At 37.8% G+C, this 27,338-nt stretch overlaps 1 protein-coding gene across 1 annotated transcript; it reads left to right on the forward strand.

Annotated features, from left to right (window-relative positions):
- Nucleotides 1–1,103: 1,103 nt before the first annotated feature.
- On the forward strand, nucleotides 1,104–27,338 carry RASEF (RAS and EF-hand domain containing). Its single transcript, XM_050329811.1, has 15 exons — nucleotides 1,104–1,468; nucleotides 10,437–10,583; nucleotides 11,377–11,467; nucleotides 14,482–14,577; nucleotides 15,560–15,637; nucleotides 16,230–16,345; nucleotides 16,957–17,025; nucleotides 17,946–18,030; nucleotides 19,398–19,489; nucleotides 22,091–22,325; nucleotides 23,362–23,499; nucleotides 23,592–23,739; nucleotides 24,679–24,760; nucleotides 26,291–26,405; nucleotides 27,189–27,338. Exons 1-15 carry the CDS (start codon nucleotides 1,104–1,106, stop codon nucleotides 27,336–27,338), a joined length of 2,007 nt encoding a protein of 668 aa, XP_050185768.1.

Below are 27,338 nucleotides of genomic sequence, written 5' to 3' on the forward strand. Positions count from 1 at the left end.
TCTGTTTAAATTTGTCAAGAAAGTAATCAAAAGCTTTAAAAAAATAATAATTTCTTTTGAGGGCATTCCACATCTCTCAGGCAGAGGAGTACTTTATAGTTTTCATTGACAGCATGGGATTTATTCTAAGGAGAAGTCTGGACTATTTGTGCTTTGCTGGATCACAGATACTTAGCCTTGGGTCTAGTTTGGTAAAAAAGGAAATGCTGTCTTGATAGTAGGATTTGTATTCTGTTTATCACAACTTTGTTATGCACAATTTACATTTGTAGATAGACATAAAAAAGTGTAGGGAAATAATAGTTTCAAAAGAATCTGTTAAAATTTATCTGCTTCAAATGGAATCTAAGTTGTGACTCTGACTTCAACAAGGGAGGCACCTCGACTTTTGTCAAGGAAGAGTGATGGTAGTTTTTCACAGGACACTGGAAGTCTGGCTCCTTTGGTTTATTGATTTGAATGCAGCTTTTGCATGCTCAGTTTAAGCTGGCATTTTAACAATGTACATTTCTAAATTACTGCTGGTGGGATCTCGGTGAGCACGTATTCACACTGTTGAACTCCAAGACTATTCGTGATCAGCAAGAATTTATCTGTAGAAACTTTGTGGCATCCTGGGTTCTTGGTCTGCCAAGAACATCAGGAGTACTTTTATTCTGTGGCAAAAAAGAAGTGATATTTAACACCTTATGGTGACCGCAGAGTATCGGGACTCACATTTGAGTGGTGCAGAGAGGTGAGACGTGTTTTAGCCCGCGGTGCTGTAAACAGTCAAAGTGCAAAGGCAAGAGGGCAACATCCTACCCTTGTACCTCCATGGGAAACGGGATCGGCATCTCCCGGCTGCCGGGTCGGGACCGCCCTGCTCTGTCCGGGACGGAGTTCCGCAGGCCTCTGCGGCACCGCCGGGCACCTGTGCCGGCCGAGAGCCGCCACCTGCGTTCCGCTTCCCGCCTCCCGGCCGCGCCCGGCCCCGCGGGGCGCCGGGGCGGAGCAGGACCTGTCCCGCCCCATTGGGCCGCAGGTCGGGTCGCCGCCGTCGCCCACCCTGACCTGTCCAGTCCCGGCCGCGGTCGCAGGATCCGCGCCCCCGGCGCCGGCCGATGGATCCCGAGGCGGCGGGGGACGAGCTGTCCCGCTTGCGCTCCCTGTTCCTGGCGTGCGACGCCAACGGCTCGGGCCGCATCGAGCGGGAGGACTTCGCGGCACTGTGCGCCGAGCTGCGGGTGCGGCCGGCCGAGGCCGAGGCCATCTTCCAGCGCCTCGACAGCGACCGCGACGGGGCCATCACCTTCCCGGAGTTCGCCCGTGGCTTCCGCGGAGCCACGCGGCCGCAGCCCGGCGGCGGCGAGCCTGGGGGCGAGGAGGGCGACGGCGAGGAGGCGGCCGCGTGGGTCGCCGCGGGGCTGGAGCAGCCCTGGAAGGACTTCGAGGTGCGGCTCGGGGACGAGGCGAGGTACATCCCCAGGTAAGGTCCGGGCCCGCCCGCTCCGTGCCACCCCCGATCCCGGCGGGGGGCGCGGATCCGCCTCCCGCGGCTGGGGGCTGGGGCTGGCGGCGGCACAGCGGCCCCGCGGGGAAGAAATGGCCCTCCTGGCGATCCTGCCGCCGGTGCTGATGCAATCCCAGCTAGGAAACGGCCGTGTAGCCTGGCCCCTGCGCCTGCAGGTGTGTAGAGCCCTCCTCACATCTGCTTCCCGACTTGGGTGGTTTCCAGCACTGTTTTTCCAGCGTGCATCTGCTCTCTTGCTTACTCTCCGCTGCGCTGCCAGCGACCCACGTGGGAAACTCAGGCCGGTGGAACGTACGGGATGTAAAGTTCTGCTGGCTGCGCAGGAACTTTCTCCCCCCGCTGTTCCCCGACCGGCCCCAGGACCTTTCTTCCAGCCCAGACAGCCTTTTTCGGGTAAATGCAGACCAGCAACAGTTTTGCCCCATTTCAGACAGATCAGAAACTTCACGTAGGTCTGTCTTAACTTGTTCCGTTCTACACACTTGATTTCTACAGAAGGAGAATAAGAACAAAAGGCTTTTTGCAAGTTTGCAGAAATAGTTAATAACCTCGAGTCAGACAGAAACTCAACAGGAGTGAAAAAAATCTGACTCATGGACAGGGGTAACTTGTGAAAGCATCAGTTTAATTTTTGTGATAGTCTGTGTCAGTATATTGGTTATTATATATTGCAGCAGCAGTTTGAGTATTGTCTAGCTGATTGTCTAAAAGGATAGTAGGAGGGAAAGGTAATAGGTTTCATTGGCTCCAGTCTGCAGATGCATCCCATAATTGTGCTAAATTCATTATGACTCATTTAATGTAATTTGTATTATGATTGTTTTACAAGAAAACTGCAATTAACTAAATTTTGATAGTTAAATACTATCAGGTTGACCGTAATTTGATGTAAATGTTTCCTATTCATATTCAGCTTTATAAATACATTTTAACATCCTTTGTCGTTTGGTGTATAAATTAGGTGTGTGCCAACATTAGCTGAAGAAGAGTGTGCTCTTTGTTTTCTTGTTATTTCTCTTTCCTGTCCTGAAGTGCAAGAAGTAGGTCTGTCTTACAACTCAGTTTATATCCATTGGCAGGCCACACTTTTTTTTGTTGAAACATACATGTAAAGGGTTTTTTTCATGTGAGTAGCCCTACTGAAATCATTAGGACCACTTACGTGAGTACTGAATATATTAATTTGTTTGAGGAGTCTTAAGCAACAGAATATAACAAAATCATGTGAAGTACAAGCTGGAATTCCAAAAGTTATTTAACTTTTTATTTAAACTATTTAGTTTATTTTAATTGTTTGTCACTTAAGGGTTTTTTTTTAATTTTTAAAGGAAAAAGCCTAGTTTTCATTGAAAACTAGACCTAGCTCAGAACACAACTGCATCTCCAATGATATAAGGCAGTTGGTGTTCTTAATTTGTGCTTTGCTATTCTTCGTATGTTTGTTGTAATGTTGGTGGTGAAAACTGTGAGGAAAGTAATTATGAAGAAGAAACTTCTTAAACCCAGATGAGTGCAGTTAGTTGTCCGTATTTTTTTACCTCAATCAGATGGTTTTTATATTGATCATGTTGGGTTTAAGTCCTTCAAAATACTCTGCCTTCTGGCCCCCGACTAAGGAGACCATGGCACATCTGCTTTGATGCTGTTACAGTTTATATAAAGAGAAACAAGGCATAGTAGATGGAAGTAGTGAGATAAAACCAGGGTTGGTGTCCGGAGAAACACAGTAAACATCTGTGGTCTTTGTCACTCCTCAGCTTGATTGAATACCCATAGAAATCAATGGGAAATTTTTCAGCTACACACAGGGTTCTGTCTCTGTTTCACCAACTGGTTCAGCCTCACTTTCTGCTACTGAACTTTCAAAAACCGTAAATAAGCCTCCATAATGAGATGTGAAATCCAGTAACAGATCCAGTCTTCAGTGTAGTAGCAGACATTTGATGCAACATTATTTACTGCCAGGTACTTACTGCCTTGTGCAAGGTACTAAAATAAGCGTACATTACAATAAGCATATTTTGAATTTAATTACTTCCTTAAAAATGTTATGGGATGGATCATACCTCTCTGCGGTTTGGTGTATCAGTTGCACAGTTCTGTTGACCTAATGTGTGAAGTCAGATTTTAGTGGAATTGGGTTTTTTTTGGGGGCATTCATTTAATTTAAAAATGCAGGTAACTTTCTGTATGGTTACATTTAATCTGGACCATGAGTAATTAAACATAAAAGAATGCAAGGCCTTTGGCATATATGTAGTGAATTGCCACTGGAGATCTGTTTTATTGGGAACTCAGCCATTTTCATTAGTTTATTCCTCAAAGAAGTATTTGCAGTGGTACAGGAGTAGACAAAAAAAGTTCAGAAATGTACCTACTTGGCGCTCCAGGCAGTGAATGCTCCAGTGAATTGCCCATACTGGAAGGGTTTAGTCCTTGACTGTGTTACTGGGTGTTGCATTCTTTTTGTGGCCAATCTCAGATCTAATTGAATTTCAGTAGTAAGATTGAAAGGTTCCCTTCACACTCCTAATAGGCATGCTCCTGTAAGCATGTGGGAAAGTCTTCTGATGGCTATCCTTTTCCATTCCTCAGCTTGAGGAAAGAATGATCCAACATCCACTGACACTTCTGGATAAAACCTGTACAATGAATGCCATGACATGTATTTTTGTCTATAAATTACAGTCAAAAAACTTCTGGAAAACAGATTTTTAAATTTAATATCAGAGACCTTCAATCAGAAAGAACAAAGATTTGGGACTGTCAACAAAGACTTTAAACCTTCTGAAGCAATTTTTTTGAGATATTTGGCAAATTGGGTAATTTTATTGGAAAATGAACTAAATTACTTTAATCATGAGGGAGTGAATGAATCTGGAGCAGAAAGTTTTTATCCCTGTCTTGAGTTAAATTCTGCCTCTGAAAGTCCTCATACATTATTGCTTTGCTTTTGGTCTTGGGGTCTGTTTTATTTATATGTCTTGTAATTTTGGCCAAGCTGACTGTTCATCAGGCTCTGATTTCAGTGCTGCCAGACTGTGAGATTTTATGCATCATACAATTCCAATATACTTAATGTGATTATGATAACAGTGTGCCCCAAAGTCATGTCATCTGAAGCTGTATAGAAAATGTGGATCTGGGGGATGTGATAAAATGAGAAAAGCATGCTGTTCTTAACATGAGCTGCTTAAACTGTGAAGACAGGTGATGCTCATGGGATAGACTTAAGTACTTCAGCAAAGAATAGGAACTCTGCTGCATAAAAAAACCCATCCAAAAACCTGTCATGCTCTTGCTGTCATCAACCAGGATGGACTTTTGCCAAAGTCAATATAGAGCACAGCCTTAACTCTTGTCAGCAATTTGTGTTTACTTCCAAAAGATGACGAGCCATGATATCAGAACTGGAGAGGTTTCCTTGGAAATTAAAGCATGTTCCCTGGAGAGGGAATAAAGGCAAATACTGAGTCCTCCCTTGTCACAGTGCTGAAGAAGTGATCTCTGCTGTAAGAATGTTGTCCTGTCTTTTAATACATCTCGCGATAGGGGTTTGACAGATATGTTCTGCTGAAAATGTGGTGGAAGCCTTTCTGTGAGCCAGAATACTTTCTGAGCTAACGTAAGTTTTACTGCTTTTCTGGTTTTTACTTTAATCAGATCAACACCTGTGCTAACTAACTCAAGCACTGTAGCATTCATTTTCCTTGTATTTTAACGACATATGACCATTTGCCATAACAGTGTCCTTTGAGGCATTCTCCTTTTCCACAGACTTCATCCTTCCCTGCCTGTCCCACAGTCTTTTCCACTCCTGCTCCACTGGCTCTAAATCACCCCTCTGTTTTTAGAAGGGAACACCATTTGTGCCTTGGAAACATTAAAAATCCTTTCTCTGGGAATCAGACCTTGGCTGAGCTCTCATCTGGGGGTTGCAGTTTCATTTGTCTTCTTTTAATGCAGCCTATTTTTGAAGGGGCAGATATGGAAAAAGAAAAGGCAGTGTTAAAAAAACCCATAGCGCTTCAAGGTGACAAATATCTTGAATTTTACACCATGTTAAAATTTTGTGTAATCTGTTTTTCCTCAAGGCAAACAATCCAGAAGATGTTGGGTACTCAGCTGTGACAAAATTATATTCTTTCCATTCTGTAACGGATTTGGTTGTTCTTTTGTGGTTGCTGATGCAGAGTGGTATATGCAATGTGTCTGCTTTTCAGAAAAAGGTACTGCTTTATCTCTTGGTGGCACACACAGGCAATTGGTCTCCAGTGTAAGGACAGTCATCAGATGCATAATGCTTGATCTTTCTTTTCCACCAACCACCCTGCTCAGACATTACTGGCTCAGATCACCTTATACTTTACCTCTCCGTGTCCATACCACAACAGAGCTGCTACAAGTAATAAGAGAAATTTTACAAGCTGACCTACACAAGGAAGAGGTCATTAGAATAGTGTTCTAAAACCAAATACTGCCCTTAGGGTCAGACTAAGGGGGGCCCATGTAACACGGCATACTCTGCTAAATACACAGGGGGCACATGTCTGATATCAAGCAACTGTAGAGTTGTTACTTGTTGAAAAATTCCATCAGCGCCCTCTGAGCTGCATTTGGAGTGTGGATCTTTAGGCAAATGGTCACTGTATGATAAGTAAACGAAAAATAATCCTATGAATTGATAAGGATTCATATAACCATGTGGGTTAAATGAAATTATGACACTTAATATAATCTAAATATCTGGTATCTCTTAAGACCAGTACTGTGGGGGTTTTGATGTATTTTTTTTTTCCCCTTTCTCTTGCTCCTCCTGTATTCTACCATCCTTCTTTAAATCTACCATATTACAAATTACTTTATAATCAGAGCAGTTTTATTTTCTTTATGTAATTCTCTCAGGAACTCCCTGAAACCATGTAAGTACAGTAACTTTGCTTAGGTTAACTCATGTGAAGTTGGGCAAATATTGACTAATTACACTTGCTAAGTACTAATTTTACAGACAGTTTATTTTATAAAACCTTTGAGATGAAGTACTTCAGTACTGCCAGAGCAGTACTTGGGCAGAATGCTATACTTATTGGGGATACTAGTGTTTTATGTCTGTACTTTGCAGAAGCAGCAGAAAGGCTTGCATGTGTAGTGTAACCATAGTGCCAGATGAACGGAGCAACAGTCTTTCATGTTGTGTATTAAAAAATGCTCTTTCTATGTTTTAGTATTTGTGAATGTCTACAGTTGTGTTAGTGTTGAACTTCAAGAGTTATAGCTAAATACGTTGAAAAGTGATTTTAGGATTTCAAGGAAGACCGGTTTTAAAGGGTGAACTCAACCATTTTAGATTAATTTTCCTGAAACTGAAGTAAGAGCATTCTAATTGCCTTTTTGTCCAACAAAAAGACAGACTGTTAGAGTTCAAGTCAGCTTGGTGAAATCCATTTGTCAAATCTTCTTTGATGAGTAATTTTGAAGAGCTAATGAATTTACGGAAAGAAATAGCACGTGTTTAAGGAGAATTCGGGACAAACAAACAAATTGGGCAATATTAATTGCAGCTAATCTGTCCTGCTGCAGTGGTGTCACTGGTATTCACCAAAGCATGTGAAAACAGAAAAGTGATTGAAAATATCAATTTGAAACAACTAAACATCAAATACTTACTGTATGTTGATATAGGGTATACATGGCTGCATCCTTCTGAAATCTTGCTTGTCTATAAAATGTTTTAACAGTGTGCTTGCTGCTAATTCATCACAGATACTTGGAGTGACTATATCAATAACAGTATTCCCAGTTCATGTAAGTGTATTACTTCTTCCTGAAGCCATAACTGATTAAATAGAGTCCCATCAATTTTCTTGCAGGACTTTGATTTCTCCCGTGGTTGGTTGTTTGTTTTTTGTTTGTTTGGGGTTTTGTTTGTTTGTTTGTTTTGATACAATGAGTCTAGTTTTAATTAAGACATTCTGTAACGGTGCCATAGAATCACTCGCATAAGTGTCACTAAGAGTTTCAGTGATCAGTTGTGACCTATAAAGCCTTTCAGGCCTTTTCCAGGAGCCATCATCGTCAGCATGGTTTTAGTTGTACCGGTCATTGTTTGACTTCTTAAGCCTAAGTACTTCCTAAAGCTGGGTCACTGAGATATTCTGAATCCATCTGGTTGATAGCTGGCCACTTGGATAAAAAGGAATATGAAATATAGAAGTTTTCTTTTTAATCCCGGGGGAAATCTTTCAGTAACTCCTTTGTGCTTCAGACTACTTTGCCTTAAAGCAGATTTAGGTGTAAGGCTGAGCAGCATGGATGTACTGATTACTAGCTTCAATTTGGGAATGTATGTTTGCATATACTTTGAAAAGAATCACTGAATTGTTAGAATTGGAAGGGACCTCTGGAGATCATCTAGTCCAACCCCCTTCCAAAGCAGGCTCATCTACAGAAGGTTACATAGGAACATATCCACATGGATTTTTAACGTCTCCACAGAATGAGACTCCACAAACTCCCTGGGCAGCCTGTTCCAATGCTCTGCCACTCTCAACACAAATAAATCTTTTCTCATGGAGGTGGAAATTTTTGTGTTCTATTTTATGGCTATTACTCCTCATCTTGTCACTGAGCACTGCTGAAAAGAGTCTGGCACCATCCTCTTGACATCTGCCTTTGAGACATTTGTAGGTATTGATAAGATCCCCTCTCAGTCTTCTCTAGACTAAATAGGCCCAACTTTTGCAGTCTCTTGGGGTTATTCCTCCCCAGGTGCAGGACCCTACGTTTGGCTGTTGAACCACTTTAGTTTCTCTCTGCCCAACTCTCCAGCCTCTCAAGGTCCCACTGAATGGCAGCACAGCCTTCAGGTGTATCAACCACTCCCCCCACTTTCATATCAACCACTCCTCCCAGTTTCATATTGTCAGCAAACTTGCTCAGGCTACATTCCATCCATTCATGCAGGTTGCTGATAAACAAGTTGAACAAGGCTCAAAGCAGTACTGATCCTTGGGGAACACCACTGACTGCAGGCCTCCAACTGGATTCTGTTCCTCTGATCACAATCCTCTGAGTTCTACCATTCTTGATCCACCTCACAGTCTATTCATTTAACCCATGTCCTGAGTTTACCTACAAGGATGTTGTAGGAGACAGTGTCAAAAGCCTTGCTGAAGTCAAGGCAGAAAACATCCCCTGCTCTGCTCTTGCTGACCTGTCCTGCCATGCCATCATAGAAGTCTGTAAGATTGGTCAAGCAGGATTTCCTCTTGTTGAATCCATGCTGACTACTTCTTATGACCTTTTCTTCAGCATGGTTGGTGATGACCTCTGGGAGTTTCTGTTACATGACCTTTCCAGGGACTGAGGTGAAGGCTGACTGGCTATAGTTTTCTGGGTCCTCCTTCTGGCCCCTTTTGAAGATGGGAGTAATATTGACTTTTCACCAGTTATCAGGCACCTCTCCTGTTTTCTGTGATTTTTAAAGGGTGATGGAGGCTGGCTTAGCAAAAACACCTGCCGGCTTCATCAGCCCTGGTGGGTGCATCCCATCAGGGCCCATGGATTTACAGTGTTACGTCTACCTAGACCATCTCTAACTCAACCCTCTGTGACCAAGGGGAATTCTTCCTTTCTCCAGCCTTTTCTTACCTCCAAGGTCTGGTATGCCTGTGGACTGGCCTCAGCAGTAAGAACTGAGGAAAATACAGCATTCAGTAATTCTGCCTTCTCTCTGTCTTACTTTACTAGGATGTGCTCATCTGATTCATCAGTGGCCTCAGATTTTCCCTAATTTTCCTTTTCCTGCTGATGTAGGCCTTGGCCTTCCTTATGGCATCCCCTGCATACTCAGACAGTGTTTAGAAGAAGCTGGAAGAGGGAGTGGCTGTGGGTGTGACATTCTTGTTAAGAGAATGAAAGTTGTGGAAGTACATTGCAGTATTCCACTGCAAATGTGTTCTATTCCTGGAACAAAGTATAGTGAGCACAGTCTAATTGTTTCTCTACTCCCATCAGTGTAAGACACTGAACCTTCAATTTTGCTACTCCATTAATAATTTCTATGGTAGGAAGTCTCTGGTACTGTGCATGTTATATAGTTATATATGTTATATATAATTATATAGGTCCTTGAAGATCCAATCCTGTTTCAATGACCTGCGAGACAAGTCATGAAAACGTTTGCTTAATTAACAAATCTTTTATGTTAAGGTCAAGTAAGAAGTAATTTTCCTACTGTTTGCCTCCTTTCTAAGAAACAATGTTACTAGTAAGCATATTTTTTGTGAAACTAAAAGGGAGATAGAAAATTGCAGAACACAGATGTTTGTATCATGTTTACATTTCATATTTCTAAAAATCATGTATGCTGACTAAAACTTTTTTATGTTTTAGATTGTGCTGAATTTGTCTGCCTTGAAAGACTGATAAACTGGCCACCTCACTGTGGCTAGTGCTATTTCTATTTTACATGCAACTCATTTAAAAGAATGTGTGTATATTTACACTCTTTGAACAAGTGACATCCTTCAGTAGCTATTTCTGGATAAGAGCAGTGTCTACTTCTGTCTAAAATTTGAAACTATTCTGGAATAGTTTATTACCTGTTTTGGTGAGCAGTTTACAGCTCTGAAAGATAACTACTGAAGTGCTAGGAAGTTATGAAATGTGTCATGTGTTAGCAATTCTCCTACTATGAATTTTTTTTTTTCAGTAGCTATATGAAAGTAGAGAAGTGGAAACAGTAAACATAACGTAGAAGAATTGAGACATACTGTGCTGAATGTTCAAAGTCCTTATCTACCTTGCTAAATTTTAAAACTAGGCAAAGAGTTTTTCCATCTTGATTTGCAGTAAATTTTTCAAACCTGTAGTAGAACATTGTTCCAAATAAGTGCATTAAAATGGTATCTCTCATTTTCAGGCAAGAGCAGGTCAGTGTTCTGTATCAGAACATACACATAGCGGAACCAAGATTAATCCAGTCATACGAGCATGTAATTAAGAACTTCATCCGGGAGATCAAACTTCAAAGCACAGAGATGGAAACTTTGGCCATAGCGGTAAAAAGGTATAGTGAGTTTTGTTTCTAGTTCAGTTCTGCAATTTCTTTTTTTCTCTATCGTGCTTCATTAGCTTAAACTACTGAGAGTTAATACCAAAATAAGCCAGGCAAAGTATTTCCATAAATCAAGTTCAAAAGTTACTTTATATGTGTGCAGTTGTGCATCAGCACATGTAGCAGCATGCAGAGGGTTCTGTGTTCATACTTTGGTAAGTCCTGGCCCAAATTTTTGTAGACCCCATTGTTATATTGAATGTCTTAAAACGTTTTGACTCCTCCTGATTGGCTGCATCTTTGAGTGTTATTATACATGTCCATTATACTTTCATTTTAGAAACTGTATTTTTGCTTCTTGAGCTTCAAGGAGTGCATTTACCTATTTTAACTACTTGGCATTTCCAGTCTTACGTAATTACTGCCACAACCAAACAGATTAGCTCGGGACAGAGAACCTGTGTGTGTGGGTGATGCACGTTGCTGCAGTTACCCTTCTGAAATCTCTTCATGGGATAATCTGAGGGGCCTTTTATCTCTGTAACTTAATTTTAAAAATGCAGATATGATGTATTTCATGCTAATCATCATCTGTCAGCTACTATTTAAAATCTAATTTGCCTGTCTCCTCAAAGTAATTTGGGATTCTGGTTCCCAGGCACATCAGCTTCAAGGGGGCAGTGTTAGAGAGTTTCCATATACGGCTGTCTAATTTGTTTCAGTAGAGGTAAGCAGGTGTGTTTCACACAGTGTTTCTGTCAAACCAGAGGGCAATTGCTAAGAGTATATTTTTTTTAAATTTTAGAGCTCAGGAGAAAGCAGCAGTTCAGCTCAGTGAGCTAGAGGAAGAGATGGAACAACGGATACAGGCTGCAGAGCATAAAGTTAAAAAGGAAGTGAGTAATTTATATTTACAGAATTTCATAATTAATAAGCTCTCAGTGGTCTTAAGCAGGATTGATGGCCAGGTGTGGTTTTGGTCCTGATGAGCTAACTCAAAGCTGCTGAGAGCAGGACCTGGATGAAAAGAAGCTATCCATGAGGTAAAAAATGAATGCTCTTAATGCTTTCCCAAAGAGGAACGTCTGCTCCGATGTAAAGAAAACCAAGAAAAAAGTGTCTTTCTCTTTTATGAGAATATGCTGGCTGAGGGGATTTTCTTTCTGAGACCAATACTGCAAGCAAATTGGAGAAAAAGATCTTTCACCATAAAGGAATGGAAACTAATAGGTGAAATTATGTAGAATTTAGTGCTTAGATCATTTAGTCCTAATTTATGTATCTTCCTGGAGCAATGATCTTGCTTTCCTCCATTCTCATCCTCCAACTATGTTTTATAGAGTTATGGACTTAAGAGAGGGTAATTGTGATAACAGTGTGTGAGGGCCTGCCACCTCCCAAAATTGATGGGAAAATCTGTTTTGATGTGCTTGAGTTTTAGCTGCTGTTTCAAAGAACTGGCAGTCTTGATGGAAAAGTACAAAAATCCTCTTGTCCTTACCCACTGAAAGATGGATTAGAATCACATGTGACTGTGTTCAAAGCAGCAAAACCAGTTGTCTGCTCCGTTTTGAACTGTTACTAAATTAATATAAGATGAACCTAACTTTACAATATGCATAACAGTTTGTGAGAATGTTTTAATGTGGACATAAGATATGCATTAATTAAAACATATACCATGGGCATAATTATTGCTCAGTAGGACACACAATATACTGAATGTCTGTATAGGTTTGCTATGGGTTCTTTCACAGAGCATTTTCAGAATCAGAAGGAACAAAGTGCTTTCTGCCAACCTGTTGATTTTAAGTAGTTCACAGTAATTGATCTGTGAAGGTAAATGGTATTCTGATAGATTTGCTTCAAATGGCATATTCTTTTATACGAGAGAAAGCACTCATACCAAACCATAAAAGTCAATTGTTTTCCTAGAAACAAAATATAGTGGCATAAAAATGTTAATAAAGGTATCACCACTACAAAAAAAGTGTGTTGTAATATGTTTAACTACTGGTAATGCATCTCCTAGTAGAGATAAATGTTCATTTCCAGAGAGACTAAGCAGTTATTTTTGGAAAACAAATACATTTTCTCTGGAAAATTGCTATTTCTCAAAAACCAATAAATTGCTGAAAAAAACCCTTAAGACTTTTTCATTGCTGTGAAAAGATGACTAGGATGTGTGCATTTTCTAACTCTGAGAACATCTACAGTTATGTACTTGCATTAAGCAAAAGTACATCTTCTACGTTACCCACTTCTAGTCTGTATTCTCATTCTAAAAAGTCCTCGAATTGACACCAAGTTCACTGTTCACATCTACCTCTAGGTATGAAAGATGACCTGTTGTTTCTCACACTTTTTTTTTTATTTTCACTCCTCGGTGTTCCCTTGTAGCTCCATATACTCCACCTAGTAAAACGCCCTGAGAGTAAATGTTAAGTTATTTGCTTTGTGGGATTGTGCTAAGCCATTAATCTTAATGCCTGTAATCAAGGCTATTGTTTGTCAGAGTGATCTCACTCATGCTACCAGAACACCTGCCTCTGCAGAACCTATCCTGTATTTTGTTGCTTCAAGGGAAACAAATATTTACCAAACAATACTGAGAAGTCCTATAGAGTTGCCAACAAGAGGGGAATCCAGCTTAAACGGATTACTTTGATTACTGTTTTAACACATGGATTTCAGCATCACCTACAGGAAAGCACTGAATTCTGAGCAAAGTCCATGTCTGTCTTTTCCATGTGAAAACTCAACCTGTCTCTTTGGCACCACTAGTCACTGCTGCATTCTGGTTTCTTGTGTTGTGAAACTGCACTGAAGTCCCTGGGGAGTGACTGAAGTGAGTTAAACACATATTCATTTATAGCATGCCACACATACCATTCTTTTCATTGTGGCTGATGTAGCCTCTCTTCAAAATCTCTCTGTTCTGATTAAAATAAAACTCAGAATAGTGTACTTGGTTTGATATTCAGACTTTCTGATATATTGTATTAAGATACTGATATTCAGGTTGAGCACCATATGAAACTAAAGATACTGTTATCTGCTTACCTTTTACTGACATGGCCCTGTAACATCCCAACACTTGGGAGCAAAAAAATTTAAGAGAAAAGCCCAAATAAAAAACTAAGTGATGGTGGCATGGTAGTATTATTACTAGCACATTGTATGCTGAAGGAGCCCCTGGTGGTCTAGGGGGTAAAGGCGCCGCGCTATCACCGCGGAGACCCGGGTTCGATTCCCGGTCAGGGCCACTCCCGGGCAGGTGGAGCTCGTTAGCCCTTAAAGGCAACCCACCTACGTCCTAAGGACCTCGCTGCCACCGTCCAAGCTCGCTTGGCCCCGGCAGATGAACCTTAGGATTAAAGGGTGGGCTCAGTTCCGCGCACACTGTGTCTCACCTAAAAAATCCAATGCGCAGGCTGGAAGGTGTAAAGACCTTCCCCAGATCTTCGCTCGCGAAGACTGGCCATTATTTATTTATTATTATTATTATTGTATGCTGAGCAATAGAAGACTGCTTTGAGAAAAGAACATAATGACCCAATTTGTGCATGGGTGTGTATGTATTCATCTGTATATGCACTATACACTTATATGTATGTACAAATAAAATTTGATCACTTTTTCAGGTTGTTTTTTATTTATTCTTTTCTAAGACATTGGGAACATTAAGCACAAGAGACATGAGTAACACTGAATTGACTCATATCTTAGCTTCCACCTTACCACTGCAATTACAGAAGCAAAATCTGTGGATCCTAAGGAAGGGACAGGTTGACACAATGGAAAGACAAAATTGGACACATTAATTTAAGGGTGGTTTGCAAAATGAATGAAGTTTTTAATAAACCTTTGAAACCTATCTCAACTTCAAATGAAATTGAAAATATTGCAGGAGAAGCGAAAAGCTGAAGAAGCACTAAATGAGCTGAAGCGCCAGTATGATACTGAAGTTGGGGATCTTCAGGTGACAATAAAAAAGCTTAAAAAGGTGAGTGAGTTGAAGTCTGGTGAGATTTTGAAGTGTTTTAAAAGATTTTGACCTTGAAGTACTTCCCTCAAGATGGATAATCATAATTATAAGTTTTTAACCTAATGTATATTAGGGAATGGCAACTGCAGATTATTTTCAGTAATTTGTTGAAATACTTAGGAAAGGGAGTAACTGTTATCCAAATTCTGTTGTTGAAAAATTTTCTAGGTCCATCAAGTGTCCATCAAGTTTTTAACTTTGCAGTTACCTGATCTTGTATTTGGTACATTAGAAATAATCCAACATATTGCCTCTAAGCATTTACAATTTATAGATTTAAATGAAATTGGCAACCCAAATATAGTAATTTACAGTAAAATAGTACCCCTTAGAACCCAACTCCAATCTGATCTTTTAATTTGATACCTAGTAGTAAGGCAAACTGAAATCTCAGATATGAGATTGCTTTGGGATATTTTGTAATTTGGGCTTAATTTTGACATTAGTTTTTGCTGTAAATTTTAGCAGAATTATAGCAACCAATATGGATATATTTTTTCATTCTTTATATTGAATTGAACTTGAAAGAGCGTTTATAGAAATAGAAATTTCTCATAAGAAACATGAGAGGTTGTAGTACAAATACTACACAGCTGAGGTAGTAATAATTCTTTATAATTTTTTTTTAACTTAGTGGGAATACACCTGTTGGTATCTTCCCAACAGTTGACTTCTGTGTCACTAGTTATGCATATTTTAAAAAGTGGGTGAGCAAAATTCTCATTAAACATTTTTTAATTATTAATTAAAAATTTTTTAGAAAACCAGGGATTATTTGAGTAATGCTGCCTGCCAGCACAGATGGCAAAACTCGTAACTCTTAAAAACTTAAGTAGCTGTAAAACCTCTCAGGGGTTACTTAATGTGATTTCCATTAGTTTTTGTGTGCTTTGAATCAGAACAATCAAATACATTAATTGTTCATTTTTAATCTGTCTAGCTGGAGGAACAATCCAAAAATGTAAATCACAGGGAAGATGTGGGTGAACTGAGAAAAAGAATGCATGATATGTTCCTGGTAAGAGATTATTATCATTAACATTTTAATCTAGCCTCAATTTTAGTCTCTGCAGTGCAGATTTTTGTGGTGGTGTGTTCTTTTTGGTTTTGTTTTTGTTTTTGTTTTTTTTTTTTGGGTTGTTGTTGGTTTTTCCTGGTTTTTTTTTGTGTTTTCATTTGGTTGGTTGGTTTTTGTTTTGGTTTGTTTTTGTTTTGTTGTTTTTTGTGATTTTTTTTTTTACATTTAATAGTGGTAAGCTTCAAAGTAAACTTTTAAAGTAATTGATAAGTCTGTGAGATCCTTTAAGTTGGAAGAGTACCTGTTCTATTTAAATGCATACACATTCTATATATAACATTTAGAAATGGCTTGAGACTATATAGTCCCCTTTTTGTGTAACTGAAATGAAAAATAAAAATTCAAAGGTTTTTGCATGTTAGTTACCGACTTCTCTGTTGATTCGGTGTTCTTTCTTTCCCCCTCTTTGCCAAGATTTTAGTGTGTTTCACTTTGGTGTAATTTTGATGGTGTTTATTTTATCATTTTAATTTATCAACATTTTGTGGAGGTGACTATGACATCTAACATCTAATATCTTTCTTTCTTAAAGGAAAATCAGAAACTTAAGAAAGATCTTTTAGAAGCGCAGACAAATATAGCTTTTCTACAGAGTGAATTAGATAGCTTGAAAAGCGAGTATGCAGATCAGTCTTTGAACACTGAGAGGTAAGTTACTTTTACATGATAATTTTCACTGGGGAAAAAAATCTGCTCTCTAGTGTAGTTGTTATGTATGCAGTTGTTTTTTTCTAAATTTACCATAAAGGGCAAGTACACATTTGACACCATACCATCACTGCTCTTCGCTTTTCTTGTTTCTGAAACAGCAAATTTTGGATATGATGCAAATTCTCATAATTTTGCAAGAACGTCTGTTGATTTTAGTGAGACCTCAGTTAGAAATGAAATAAGAGTGCAGTGTCAGCCAATTTTTTTTTTTTCTCCATGGGATGCACTCAGATTAATATCTGTTTGAATATTAGGGAGAATAGTTTTGGAAGCCTTCCATATCAGTCTCAAGCATTTTTTTGTAAAGTGAATGAGAACTTCTTCTAGTTACTACTTTTTTTTTTTTCAGTCTTTGTTGAGTTACAATGGCAGAGATCAATTAAGTCACCAAGTGATCTTACTTTGCATAAAACTGCTTTCAACATCTGTCAGCATAAATGTAAACTCTACCAAAAGCAGTATTATAAAAATTAAAAATAAAAAAGATATCCTGTAAGGTACAATTTTGTTTAAGCTTGGTGTTTGTTGTTTTGTTTTTTTTTTTCCAGAGACCTAGAAATTATCCGTGAGTATACTGAAGATAGAGATAATCTGGAAAGACAAATTGAAATACTGCAGTAAGTTTTAAGTAATTCAGTTTTTTATTATCAAATTTTGTCCCAACGCATGTGGGGGTAAATATTTTTAATGCAAAAGAGTGCGTTGAGTTTTGGAAAAAAGTACACAGTGAAAATATTAAAATGGCCTCAATTGTCATGGAAGGTATTGTGCTCAGTTGTTGTAGATGTTACTGTGCTAGTAAGACCACTGTGTTACTGAGACACAAACTCCTCATTTATTTTTTTTTTCTTAGCCCAAATAAATTTCTTTATGATAAGCTGAATGAGATTTTAGTCTATCCATACTATCATAAAAATTATTGCCTGGCTCCTTTTTTTTTTATTGCCTTCGCTTCTCCAGTAACTTTCTGTCTTATTTTTGTCTGGAAAGTACTACGTTTGTGGAGTATTATACAAGAGATGCACAAATTTTTGCTTTCAAGGAGGGTCACAATGAATAGATTTTTTTAATATCTTTATTTAATTTCTTATCCTAAAAAAATTATTTCAAGTTGATGAATCACATTTGTCCATACAGTCACCTCAGCAATATTTAGAGGGCAGTCACTTTGTACAGAAATGACTGTACTAGTGTTTTTTTTGTTGTTGTTGGTTGTGGGTTTTTTTGTTTGTTTGTTGTTTTTTGGTGACCATTTCTACAGTTTTTTTCCACTCAGCGAACCAGAGACCATGCTGCAGAAGTGAAAACGGGTCTCCTAAGCTGCTCTGGGGGCTAAACTTCACTGTGGCTTTTCCACATATAATGATCTGTTTGAGTATTTGTCAGCATTTATAGTTTCATGTTATTCTTTAGTGTTTACCAAAAGAAAAAAAAAAGGGTTTTTTGATAAGTCTTATTCAGTATTTCTTTGTGATAAGTTACATAATTTTCAAGTTTTCTCTACACTCCTGCAAGTTAAACTGTGTTTCCTTATTAGATCAGCTAATAGAAAGTTACATGACAGTAATGATGGTTTAAGAAGTGCACTTGAAAACAGTTTCAGCAAGTACAACAGATCATTGGTATGTATTTATGATTTTGTTACATTATACTAGAAGGTGTAAGAATTAACAACCCAAATTTAAATTGATACTTCAGTGGGTGTCAGAAAAATCTGAGTTTTATTCAGTGAACTCACTGTGGGAATACTCTTGTGTAGTTGAATTTTGTTAGATTTTACTAGTGCATTGTGAAATAATGGGGTTTTGTTGGAGCACAACTGCTTTCTGAGATGCTTTGAAAAGTACTGATTTTTTTATTATGCTGTGATCAGATGTATGTAATGATGTGAATAAATTAGTGGTTTTTCTTGCACTAAAGGAATGTGTTTGTATTGAGTTGCCTACCACTGAAAATACACTTTTTCAGAAAACTGCCCTTTCTCAGTAGCAAGGTCTTCTCCTAACCTGAACTTTTTTCCAGGCACCGGGAAAATAAATAGCAGGGACTACTGATAACAGAGACCTTAGTCAAATCCTTTTGGACTATTTCAACTCCATGGGAATCTGTTATAACAGGTGTAACCGGACATCCTCAAAAACAGAGAAAGGAGGGTTTGAAAGTAACAAAAAACCTACTCTACACTGCCATCTTCCAGTTGTGAAACTCTAAAGCTAATGACTGAGCATCATGAGTAAAGCAACTAACTTTTTTATAAGCTTGGGGCCTGAATAATGGGCCCACAAAGACAATACTGGACAGGAAGGAGGAAGATAAGGGTCATTGCCTGTTTCCAGTGTTCCGTGCCAACGACCATGAGTGCTTTTTTTTGCTGATACAAGCTACTAGATACTCACTACAGATGCAACAAGAGATACGATTTCCTTCTGTCATGCCCGGAAACAAAAGGGAGCATATTACAGAGAACACAGAAGAAACTGTTTCCAGTGAATAAATGTTTAGAGGCATGACAGAATGTACAGAATACTCTGTCACCTAGTATCAGTTGAGACCTTTCCTTCACTATCTCTCTCAAGAACTATTAGAGGTAGCTCTACTGAAACTAGCTCAACCAGTGACATTTCCATTTTATTTTTAATTTAGTAGTCAATGTGCCTTGTTCTAAATACTACTTTTCAAGCTTTAGCAATTCAGAATCTTCAGGTGTAGTCAATAAAATAATCTTCTTGGACTTTCCATTGTCTTTTGTGATTGAATGTGTTTAGTAGGTTCAGTATTAAGGCAGCAGTAGGGCCTAAATTTTATATGTAATAGACCTTTTGACACTCATCCCTATATAAAGCATGAGGTTTAATTAAATGTAAGTAGTTAAATACATATTAAAATACACATTTCTCACTTTGATGATGCACATTTTTTTCACAACAGATCTGGATGCTTTCACTCTGTTTATCAAACTTACTATACATTTGTTACGTATCTGTTGCAGCGGTTAGCAAACACCTCACCAGGAAGTACCAATTCTAGAAGCAGTCCTAAATTTAATGGTGGACATTCTCCTTTAAATCCACGGTATGACAGGTAAGCCAGGCTTTTGTTAAGTTAAAAATGACTAGGGTATGACACTTGTCGTAGTAGAACAAATTGTTGTCAAATAACAGAGAGAGTAATTTTGTCTAAATTAGAAGGAATTTGGGACCTTAACATAACACCCAAAGTATACTGAAGTCAATAGGAATCTTTTTAATTCAGAAAGCTCGGGAAAACTCTTCTCAGTGCAAATCATGAATTTATGGAGAGTTCAGACAACCTCTTGTTGGTTTTGGATTGTTTTGATTCTAGTTTGATTCTTGATCTCCCCTCCTTGTCCCCAAGAAGCTACAAAAAACTTCTGAGGACCGCTGTTACCTAGCTTATTCAGTACTTAAGAAATAAAATGCTTTTGGTTGTATGTTCAGCCTGTGTGTCTGGTTTTCCCATGTAGTAATTTTTACAAATGTGGACCTAATTCTTCAAAAGGAAAAACACCCTCATCTCACACTGACATGCCAGAGCAGTGAGTGCGCTCGGCTATTAGTGTGGTAAAAGTCACAGAGAACAGTAAGATATCTGAATGCAAATATCAAATGGTCAGAGGTATTTATTTTTGTGCTTACTGGATACATGTCATTGATCAGACCTTCCTCAGATCATTGCAAAGACACAAGATACTGGGCAATGGAGCCAACCCCAAGTACTATAAACCATGCTACCCTTTACACTTTTTTTAAAAAAACAGATCTGCCAGCAAAAATGTGTGTCCTTACTCAGTTGATAGATTATTTTGTCTTCTTTTTCTTTCAGTGGTACTCTAAACCTTGGAGAGATCTCTGATAGAGTTCTTAGTAGTCTGTATCTTACATTTACGTTTACATTTACAAGAGAAGAGTATCTTGGAAAGGGGTACTGTCTCTATGTGAGATGTGTTTGCTGGCTCTGAAGTTTTGCTTCTTGGAAACTTTACTTCTTCTGCTCTTCTTCCCAGTTCCTCTCTGTTTGGACCCTCTGCAAATTTTGAAAGGCATCCACTACTAAGTTACACATTACATTGAGTAATTTTCTGAAGGAGTGCAATCCTTGCATTTCCAGAAAAGTGAGAAATACAAGCTACTTTAGAAGAAAGCTTATGTAGTAGAAATAAAACTCACTCTTAACAGATGTGACAGAAAGTTTGTTTTTAGTACTTCATCTCCGGACAGCAGATCAGCATTAAGAGCTATTGATTTGCATTGTAACATATTTGAAGCAGTTTGTTTTTTCTTTTTTTTATCTGTAACCCACATCTTGGTCTACCTTGCTTTAAGCATGTATGAAATTCCCAGCATTGAATTCATGGTTCAGTGAGGTTGAAAATTTGCTACTAAAGACCTTTATTTCAGTGAATGCCTGACAAGCTTAACTTTGTTATAGTGTACACTCTTCTTTATTTCAGTGATTTGGTATAGACCTGTAGGTGCATAAATGCAAAGAGCATGTATGCTGTGATAGTCTAAAGCAAAGATCACATTCATTCACATGATTATTCTTTAGCCTTAAGGGATGTAAATTAGATAGTTCTGAATTTTATTGCATGGAACAGTGATGCCCCTGTCACGTGCAGGAATTCGACTCAGTAACTCCTTCATAATTTGGTGTTCTCCCCACTGTACTATGCTGTGCTGTACCATCATGTTGGGAGGTCTCAGTCCCTCTGGGACCAAGGTAATTTTACAAGTATTGATGCTGACCTTGTCTGTTTTAGCAGTTCAGTGCCTCACATCCATTCCCAATGCAGCAAAGCCATACTGTTTCTGTCTTCTCTGCTGTGACTTGAAGACCTTCTTTACCTCACTGTAATTTGTACCTATTCCTGTCTTGCTGCAGAAACACAATAATGATTGTAACCATCATACTTTTTTTTGTGAGATTGATTATTTTAAGATTCACTCTATTAATCTTTCTTTTATGTAGTTTTATTTACATATAAAAAAGCTTTTTGTTCCCTGTAAGCCGTACTGGCATTGCTGATTCCATTAAAGCATTTATATATATTACAGCATCCAAAATGGAAACAAAAAAGCCTTTGAAGGAGGGGTGAGGGAAAAGAAAGGACTTCTGTGTAAAATCTTAGGTTTTACGTAGCTTACCAAATTGTAAGAAAATGTTTTTCACTGACTTCTTCCACCATTACTGATCTCCTGAGCTTGGTTACTCCCTTTTCTGTATTCATAGCTGTTCCTTATTAGCATGTGCCTCTGTGAGCAAATGCAATCGTTTAAATGAGACACAGTGTGTCAAGGTCATTTTATGGCTTAGAATAGGCCAAAAATTAGCTAAACCATTGTCTGTAATTTTCTGCCTTTGATGTCTTCATAGTGTGTAATTTTTCTGAATGTTTTTAAACAGGTTTTTTTAATTAATAAGTAGACATACTGAAACATGGGAAGTCATCATCAACAACATAGATTAAATAATTTAATCTGAGCATCCTAAGAGATAAGATTGACAAGGAAATTCTTTATAAGGGCAAGATAGGCTTGACGTATGTCTTTAATTTAGCATCAGCATTTCTAAGAATCATCTGTTTCAGAATGTCTCAGATTTTGTTGGGAAAAACAATTGTGAAGTAACTTATTCTTTTCTCCTCCAATATTTTCCTATTAGATCATCTCGTTCGTCTTGTGTGGATGAAGATTTTGATTCTTTAGCCCTTTGTGATCCTATGCAAAGGATAAACTGTGAAGTTGACAGCTTACCTGAGAGCTGTTTTGACAGTGGTTTGTCTACCCTGAGGGATTCAAATGAGTATGATTCAGAAGTGGAATACAGGCATCAAAGGATTTTTCAAAGGTCACAGTGTATGCAAGAAGGCTTTGGTGGTGATGCTTCTGATACAGACGTAAGTGCCAGATTTATTCCTTCTCTGAGAAAGACCTTTGATTGGAGACAAAATTAGGTTCCTGTTTTTTAAGATAAAGTGTATCTTTCTCCATGGGGCAGTTAAAATAAGTATTTGAGTTATATGTATTCACATAAGATAAGTAAAATTGTTTTGGAAAATGCAGTATTTAGTTCTCTTTAAAATGTTTGGTTTTACATTTTCTGTTAGATTTCTGAGGTAGTAGCTTTATTTTTGAACTATACATGGTTTTTTAAGGTTGTTAAACAGTTTGGAGAGAGGAGCTCATTTTCTAGTGATAAAAACGCAGACACTGTAGAAGTAAAACAGTTTCCCAGTCACTTCCTCTTGGTATGCTGTGGCAGTGAAGGAAAAAAGCATATATGAGAAAGAAGAATACTGTTGGTGCATATATTCACTTTAATGCCAAGTCTCAGAGAATTTAAAAATGTAAGGTGTTATGCCTATTTTATTGTTAGCAAAATGGAAAGATTTAGTGATGACAACATATCAAGAGTAGTATCAAACACAGTAGAACATGGGGTTTTTTAAGGCAGCTCCTTTGCTGTGTGTTTAGTAGAGACATTTAATCTCTGTTTGTGGAGACTATTCTATGAATAGTGTTGATACAGTGGTGCTGTATTTAGTTTAGCTTGAGTAGTAATATCATAGAGAGTAATGTCTTGGAGGTAAATTCTTAATATTTGTAAAATAGGTATGGAAATAAAGTATTTTTTAATTGTAACTTTTTAAGCTGAAATTTTCATATGGAAATTAATTTGCTCTATCAGAAAGAGTACTGAAAGAATATATACCAAAATGTAAACATGATTAAGGACAGTATGTAGGCTATAGTAAACAGCAAATATGAATAAGAACAGAATAATCACAGTATTTTGATTGGAATTGCACAGCTGTATTTGGTCATTCATATCGGTTTAATCTAAACTGTTAAAACAAATGTTTTAACGAATCTTGGCTGTGCCTTTCCAAAAAGCTGTACTTTTCTCACCAGAGAGCTAATTTGTACTTTCAGGTTCCAGAGATCAGGGATGAAGAAGCATACAGTCCTGATAACAGCACTGCAGTATTAGACTGGAAGCCCTCACGACCAGTAAGTCGAAGCAGCTCAATTGCTTCAACAAGGAAATACATATCTGCTCTCACTCCCCAGGTAATCAGTTATTTAGGGGAAAAAGGGAAAAGAGTGATACACAGAAACTACTTTCTATATAGTTGCAATAGAGTGATTATTTTTATTTTCAGTCAGATACAGCCGAATGCACTCCAAAATACCCCAGTTCAGAGAAGGCTTACAAGATTGTTCTTGCTGGAGATGCAGCAGTGGGAAAATCCAGTTTCCTTATGAGACTTTGCAAGAATGAATTTCGAGGCAATACCAGTGCAACTCTGGGTATAGTTGTTGTTATTTTTAAAATATTTAAGTGAATTTCTTTGCTGTTTTGCAGAAGTGGGTGAAAAGATTCCATTTGTGGTTGATTGCTACAGTTACCTGCGTATACAGACACAGCTTCTTAGGCTAGGAGACCTAATTGAGTACTAAAGCTTAGCAGTGCCTAAGAGTTGTTTGTAGGTTTGTAGGGTACCAGCCTAATTCAGTTTTTCTTTACAAAGCCTGTTTCTGAACAACACAAAGCACTGGAAAAGAGAATTTCGGTATAAGGAAATTTTAGTGTTTATATGAACCTTTTTGCATATTTCATTGCTTTCCTGTTTTCTCAGCTCTTTCCTATTCCATTAGTATTTCATAACATCCTTTCATAATAATTGTTGTCTCAATTTCTTCAAAGTGTTACTGAAGCTGTGGTTTGAATACAGCTAGAGGGATTTCTGACTGACATCTTTTGTATACTATTGTAGCTGTCAACTAAAAAACTCATCGTAACAGTTCGGCAGACTAAATTTTTGTCTTCCGATTGATTCATAGTTATATATTTGTTTTATTACCTCTGAGTCAGGATTTTTTTCTCCAATTTATCTTTTTCCTCCTTGACGTTTGAAGTAAAGTCTGTTTTATAATTTTTTTTAATTTCTTTGATAAAACTGTTTAGCAAAAAAAAGAGATATTTTGTTCGCTGTTCAGGATGCAGTTTGTATCAATGTTTCTGGGAAAATGCTTGGGCAAAATGTTTTTTGAAATGCTTTTCTAAAGACAGATACATTAAGGGGATTACTGCAGTTTTAAAGCATGTGAACAACTGATATCTCATAACCTATTAAAAGAGATGAATTTTGAAATAACTGTTGTATATAGCATGTAACTTTTCATTTTCTGTGTTTTTTAAAAGATTATTGATGTTTTTTGTTAGACTATACACATGATTTTTTTCAGGTGTGGATTTTCAAATGAAAAGATTAATTGTTGATGGAGAACCTACAGTGCTGCAACTGTGGGATACGGCGGGGCAGGAGAGGTTAGTGATCCTTTGTACTTCTCTAATCTCAATTTTTTTGTTTGTAAAAGTAATTTGCCTTTTTTTGTCTGGATGAAAAAAAATCTGCTAATTGTATGGTCCTATAGCAAGTCAATATGGCCATATGTAAATGTCTATAAACAGATGTGATTTTTCTCTGCTGAGACTCCAAGACAGGTGGAAAGTTTTTTTGTTAGCTTTGGTGGTGCTTGAAGTAATCCTTTTTCTCCACAGAGGGAAGTAGTTAAGGTTCACCACAGGATTAATTAATTAAATCTATGTGTCCCTCTTTTGCAATGCAAAAAGATGGAGTAGATGCACAATTTTTTTCTACTTTTAGTCTTTAGCTTACTTTGTCCTTACACATTTGTATTTTTAAGCAGGCTTTTTCTTAGAGATTCCTTTCCCTTCACCCTCCTCTCCTTTCTTCTCCTCTTTGAAAAACCTGGTCCTGATTTGCATTGTATTTAGGATATGAAAACTTCTTCCCAAAAACTTTAGAATTTTGCCATAATCTCTTCACAGATTGCTGAATATATATCCAGGATTCTTCAAATTATTACATAAAGTTTCCGCAAAGTCCTATGTCATCTTTGCTTGAGAGCCATTACTTCTTTACCGACAGCCTTTGGGGCTTACTAAGAGGTTTATCTAGCACCTTGGAAGTCACTTTAATCTGTTCATTGACCAAAATTTCTGTTGGGCTGTATGTGCTTACTTTTACCTGAATGAGTGATTATGTGAAGTAGGGAGGTAGTGGCCCGGTCATTCTCCTTCCATAATAATATTTGTAATATTATTTGTAATAATATTTGTGAGGTAATAAATTTGTGAAGAATATTTTAATATCCAGTGTAATTACAAAATTGGTGTACTTGGTTAAGTACATTGTGTAAAGTTCAATGCAAAGATAGTTAATCCCTGTAATAATTTTGTTGGTTTCTTATCTTTTATCAAAGGAAGTAAAGTAACCCCCTCAATTTAGGAAGTAATATGTAAGTGAGTCATAGAACTATAGAACCATTAAGCTTGGAAAAGACCTCTAAGCATATTGAGTCCAGCTGTTAACTTAGTACTGCTGTGTTCACCACTGAACCATGTCCCCAGGAGCCACAATCACACATGCCTTTGTGAACACTTACAGGGATGGCGATTCTGCCACTTCCCTGGACAGCTCATTCCAATGCCAAACCATGTTTTCAGAAAGGACATTTAGTAAAGACAATCTAATCCTCCCCAGCACAACTCGAGAAAAGGTTATCTGTGATAGATACACTGTAGATTGTTTTGATATACAAAATATTGGTTGTTGTTTAGGACAGAATCCTCTTGATCCTTAAGGAACACTTGTACACCTGCATCAGCAGTTTTTAAGAACCACTTACAAAAGAAGCTATGAGAAAACTCATCCTGGAATGTGGAGAGAATTGTACTCAGTAGTGAAATTAAGAAACGCTCCTTTCTCAGTGATGTTAAATTTAATTATTTTTTGATAATATGGTCTTATGCAAATCTTTTTTTTTTCTAAAGATTCCGAAGTATTGCTAAATCATACTTCAGAAGAGCAGATGGTGTCTTACTACTATATGATGTAACATGTGAAAAAAGCTTTCTTAACGTGAGAGAATGGGTGGATATGATTGAGGTAATACCCTTAAGTATATACAGTTTATAAGCTGTGTTTCAGTGCATTGTTAAACTTACTATTTATAAAATTTTATTATCTGTAAATTGTAGTTAGCCAGACTGCAGGTTCTCATAGAAATAAAACCTGCATTGAAGTTCTAAATGTATCCTGACATATTCAGTTAACATGCAATATGATTCATCTTTGTGTAAAAGATTTTTGTAGAATCACACTCTTCCCATTCATTTCCTTTGGAAATGAACATGAGTGCCTATTTCAGTTACCTTCTTGTGGATGGCTTGAGTATTCCTTGGAGTCTTTGTGTTTTAAACCAATACTCTTGGTTTTTTATTTGAATGTGAATTTGCATTTAAAGCAAAAGGTTTTTGTGCTGAAGGTGTTTAATAGGAGGAAAGTGGCAAGCAAAATATTTAGTTTATCTTCTAAAAGCAATTTTTTAAAATTGTGGTATAGGAGTTGGTCACTTTTGCCACAGTGATTTTGTCATATAGCGTTTGGATGCAATAACTAATTCCGTTAGATTAACTACACACATTAAATTAATTGTTGGGAAGCAGGGCTTGTACGAAAGGGAAGCATGTCTTTGCAGGCTGATATTTAAGCTGACTGCTTACTTATTGAATGATTTATAAAAAGTTCTCAGCATAACTTTCATAATGAGTCAACTTTTTCTGATAGTGTACAAGACTTTTTGGGAAAGAAATGTGTGACGTGATGATGTTAGCTACTTTTTTGTATTTTGTGTGTTCTAGCAATAAGGAAATAAAATTCTCTTTACAGGATGCAACACACGAGAATATTCCAATTATGATGGTGGGAAACAAGGCAGATCTCCGTCAAGCTGTTACAGAACAAGGGCAGAAATGTGTGCCTGTAAACTATGGAGAAAAGCTGGCTATGGTAAGGTCAAAGTGTACCTCTTTAGTATAA

Source organism: Myiozetetes cayanensis, unplaced genomic scaffold (genome assembly GCF_022539395.1).
Source record: "Myiozetetes cayanensis isolate MyiCay16 unplaced genomic scaffold, myiCay2020 scf4, whole genome shotgun sequence".
Taxonomy (NCBI): Eukaryota; Metazoa; Chordata; class Aves; order Passeriformes; family Tyrannidae; genus Myiozetetes; species Myiozetetes cayanensis.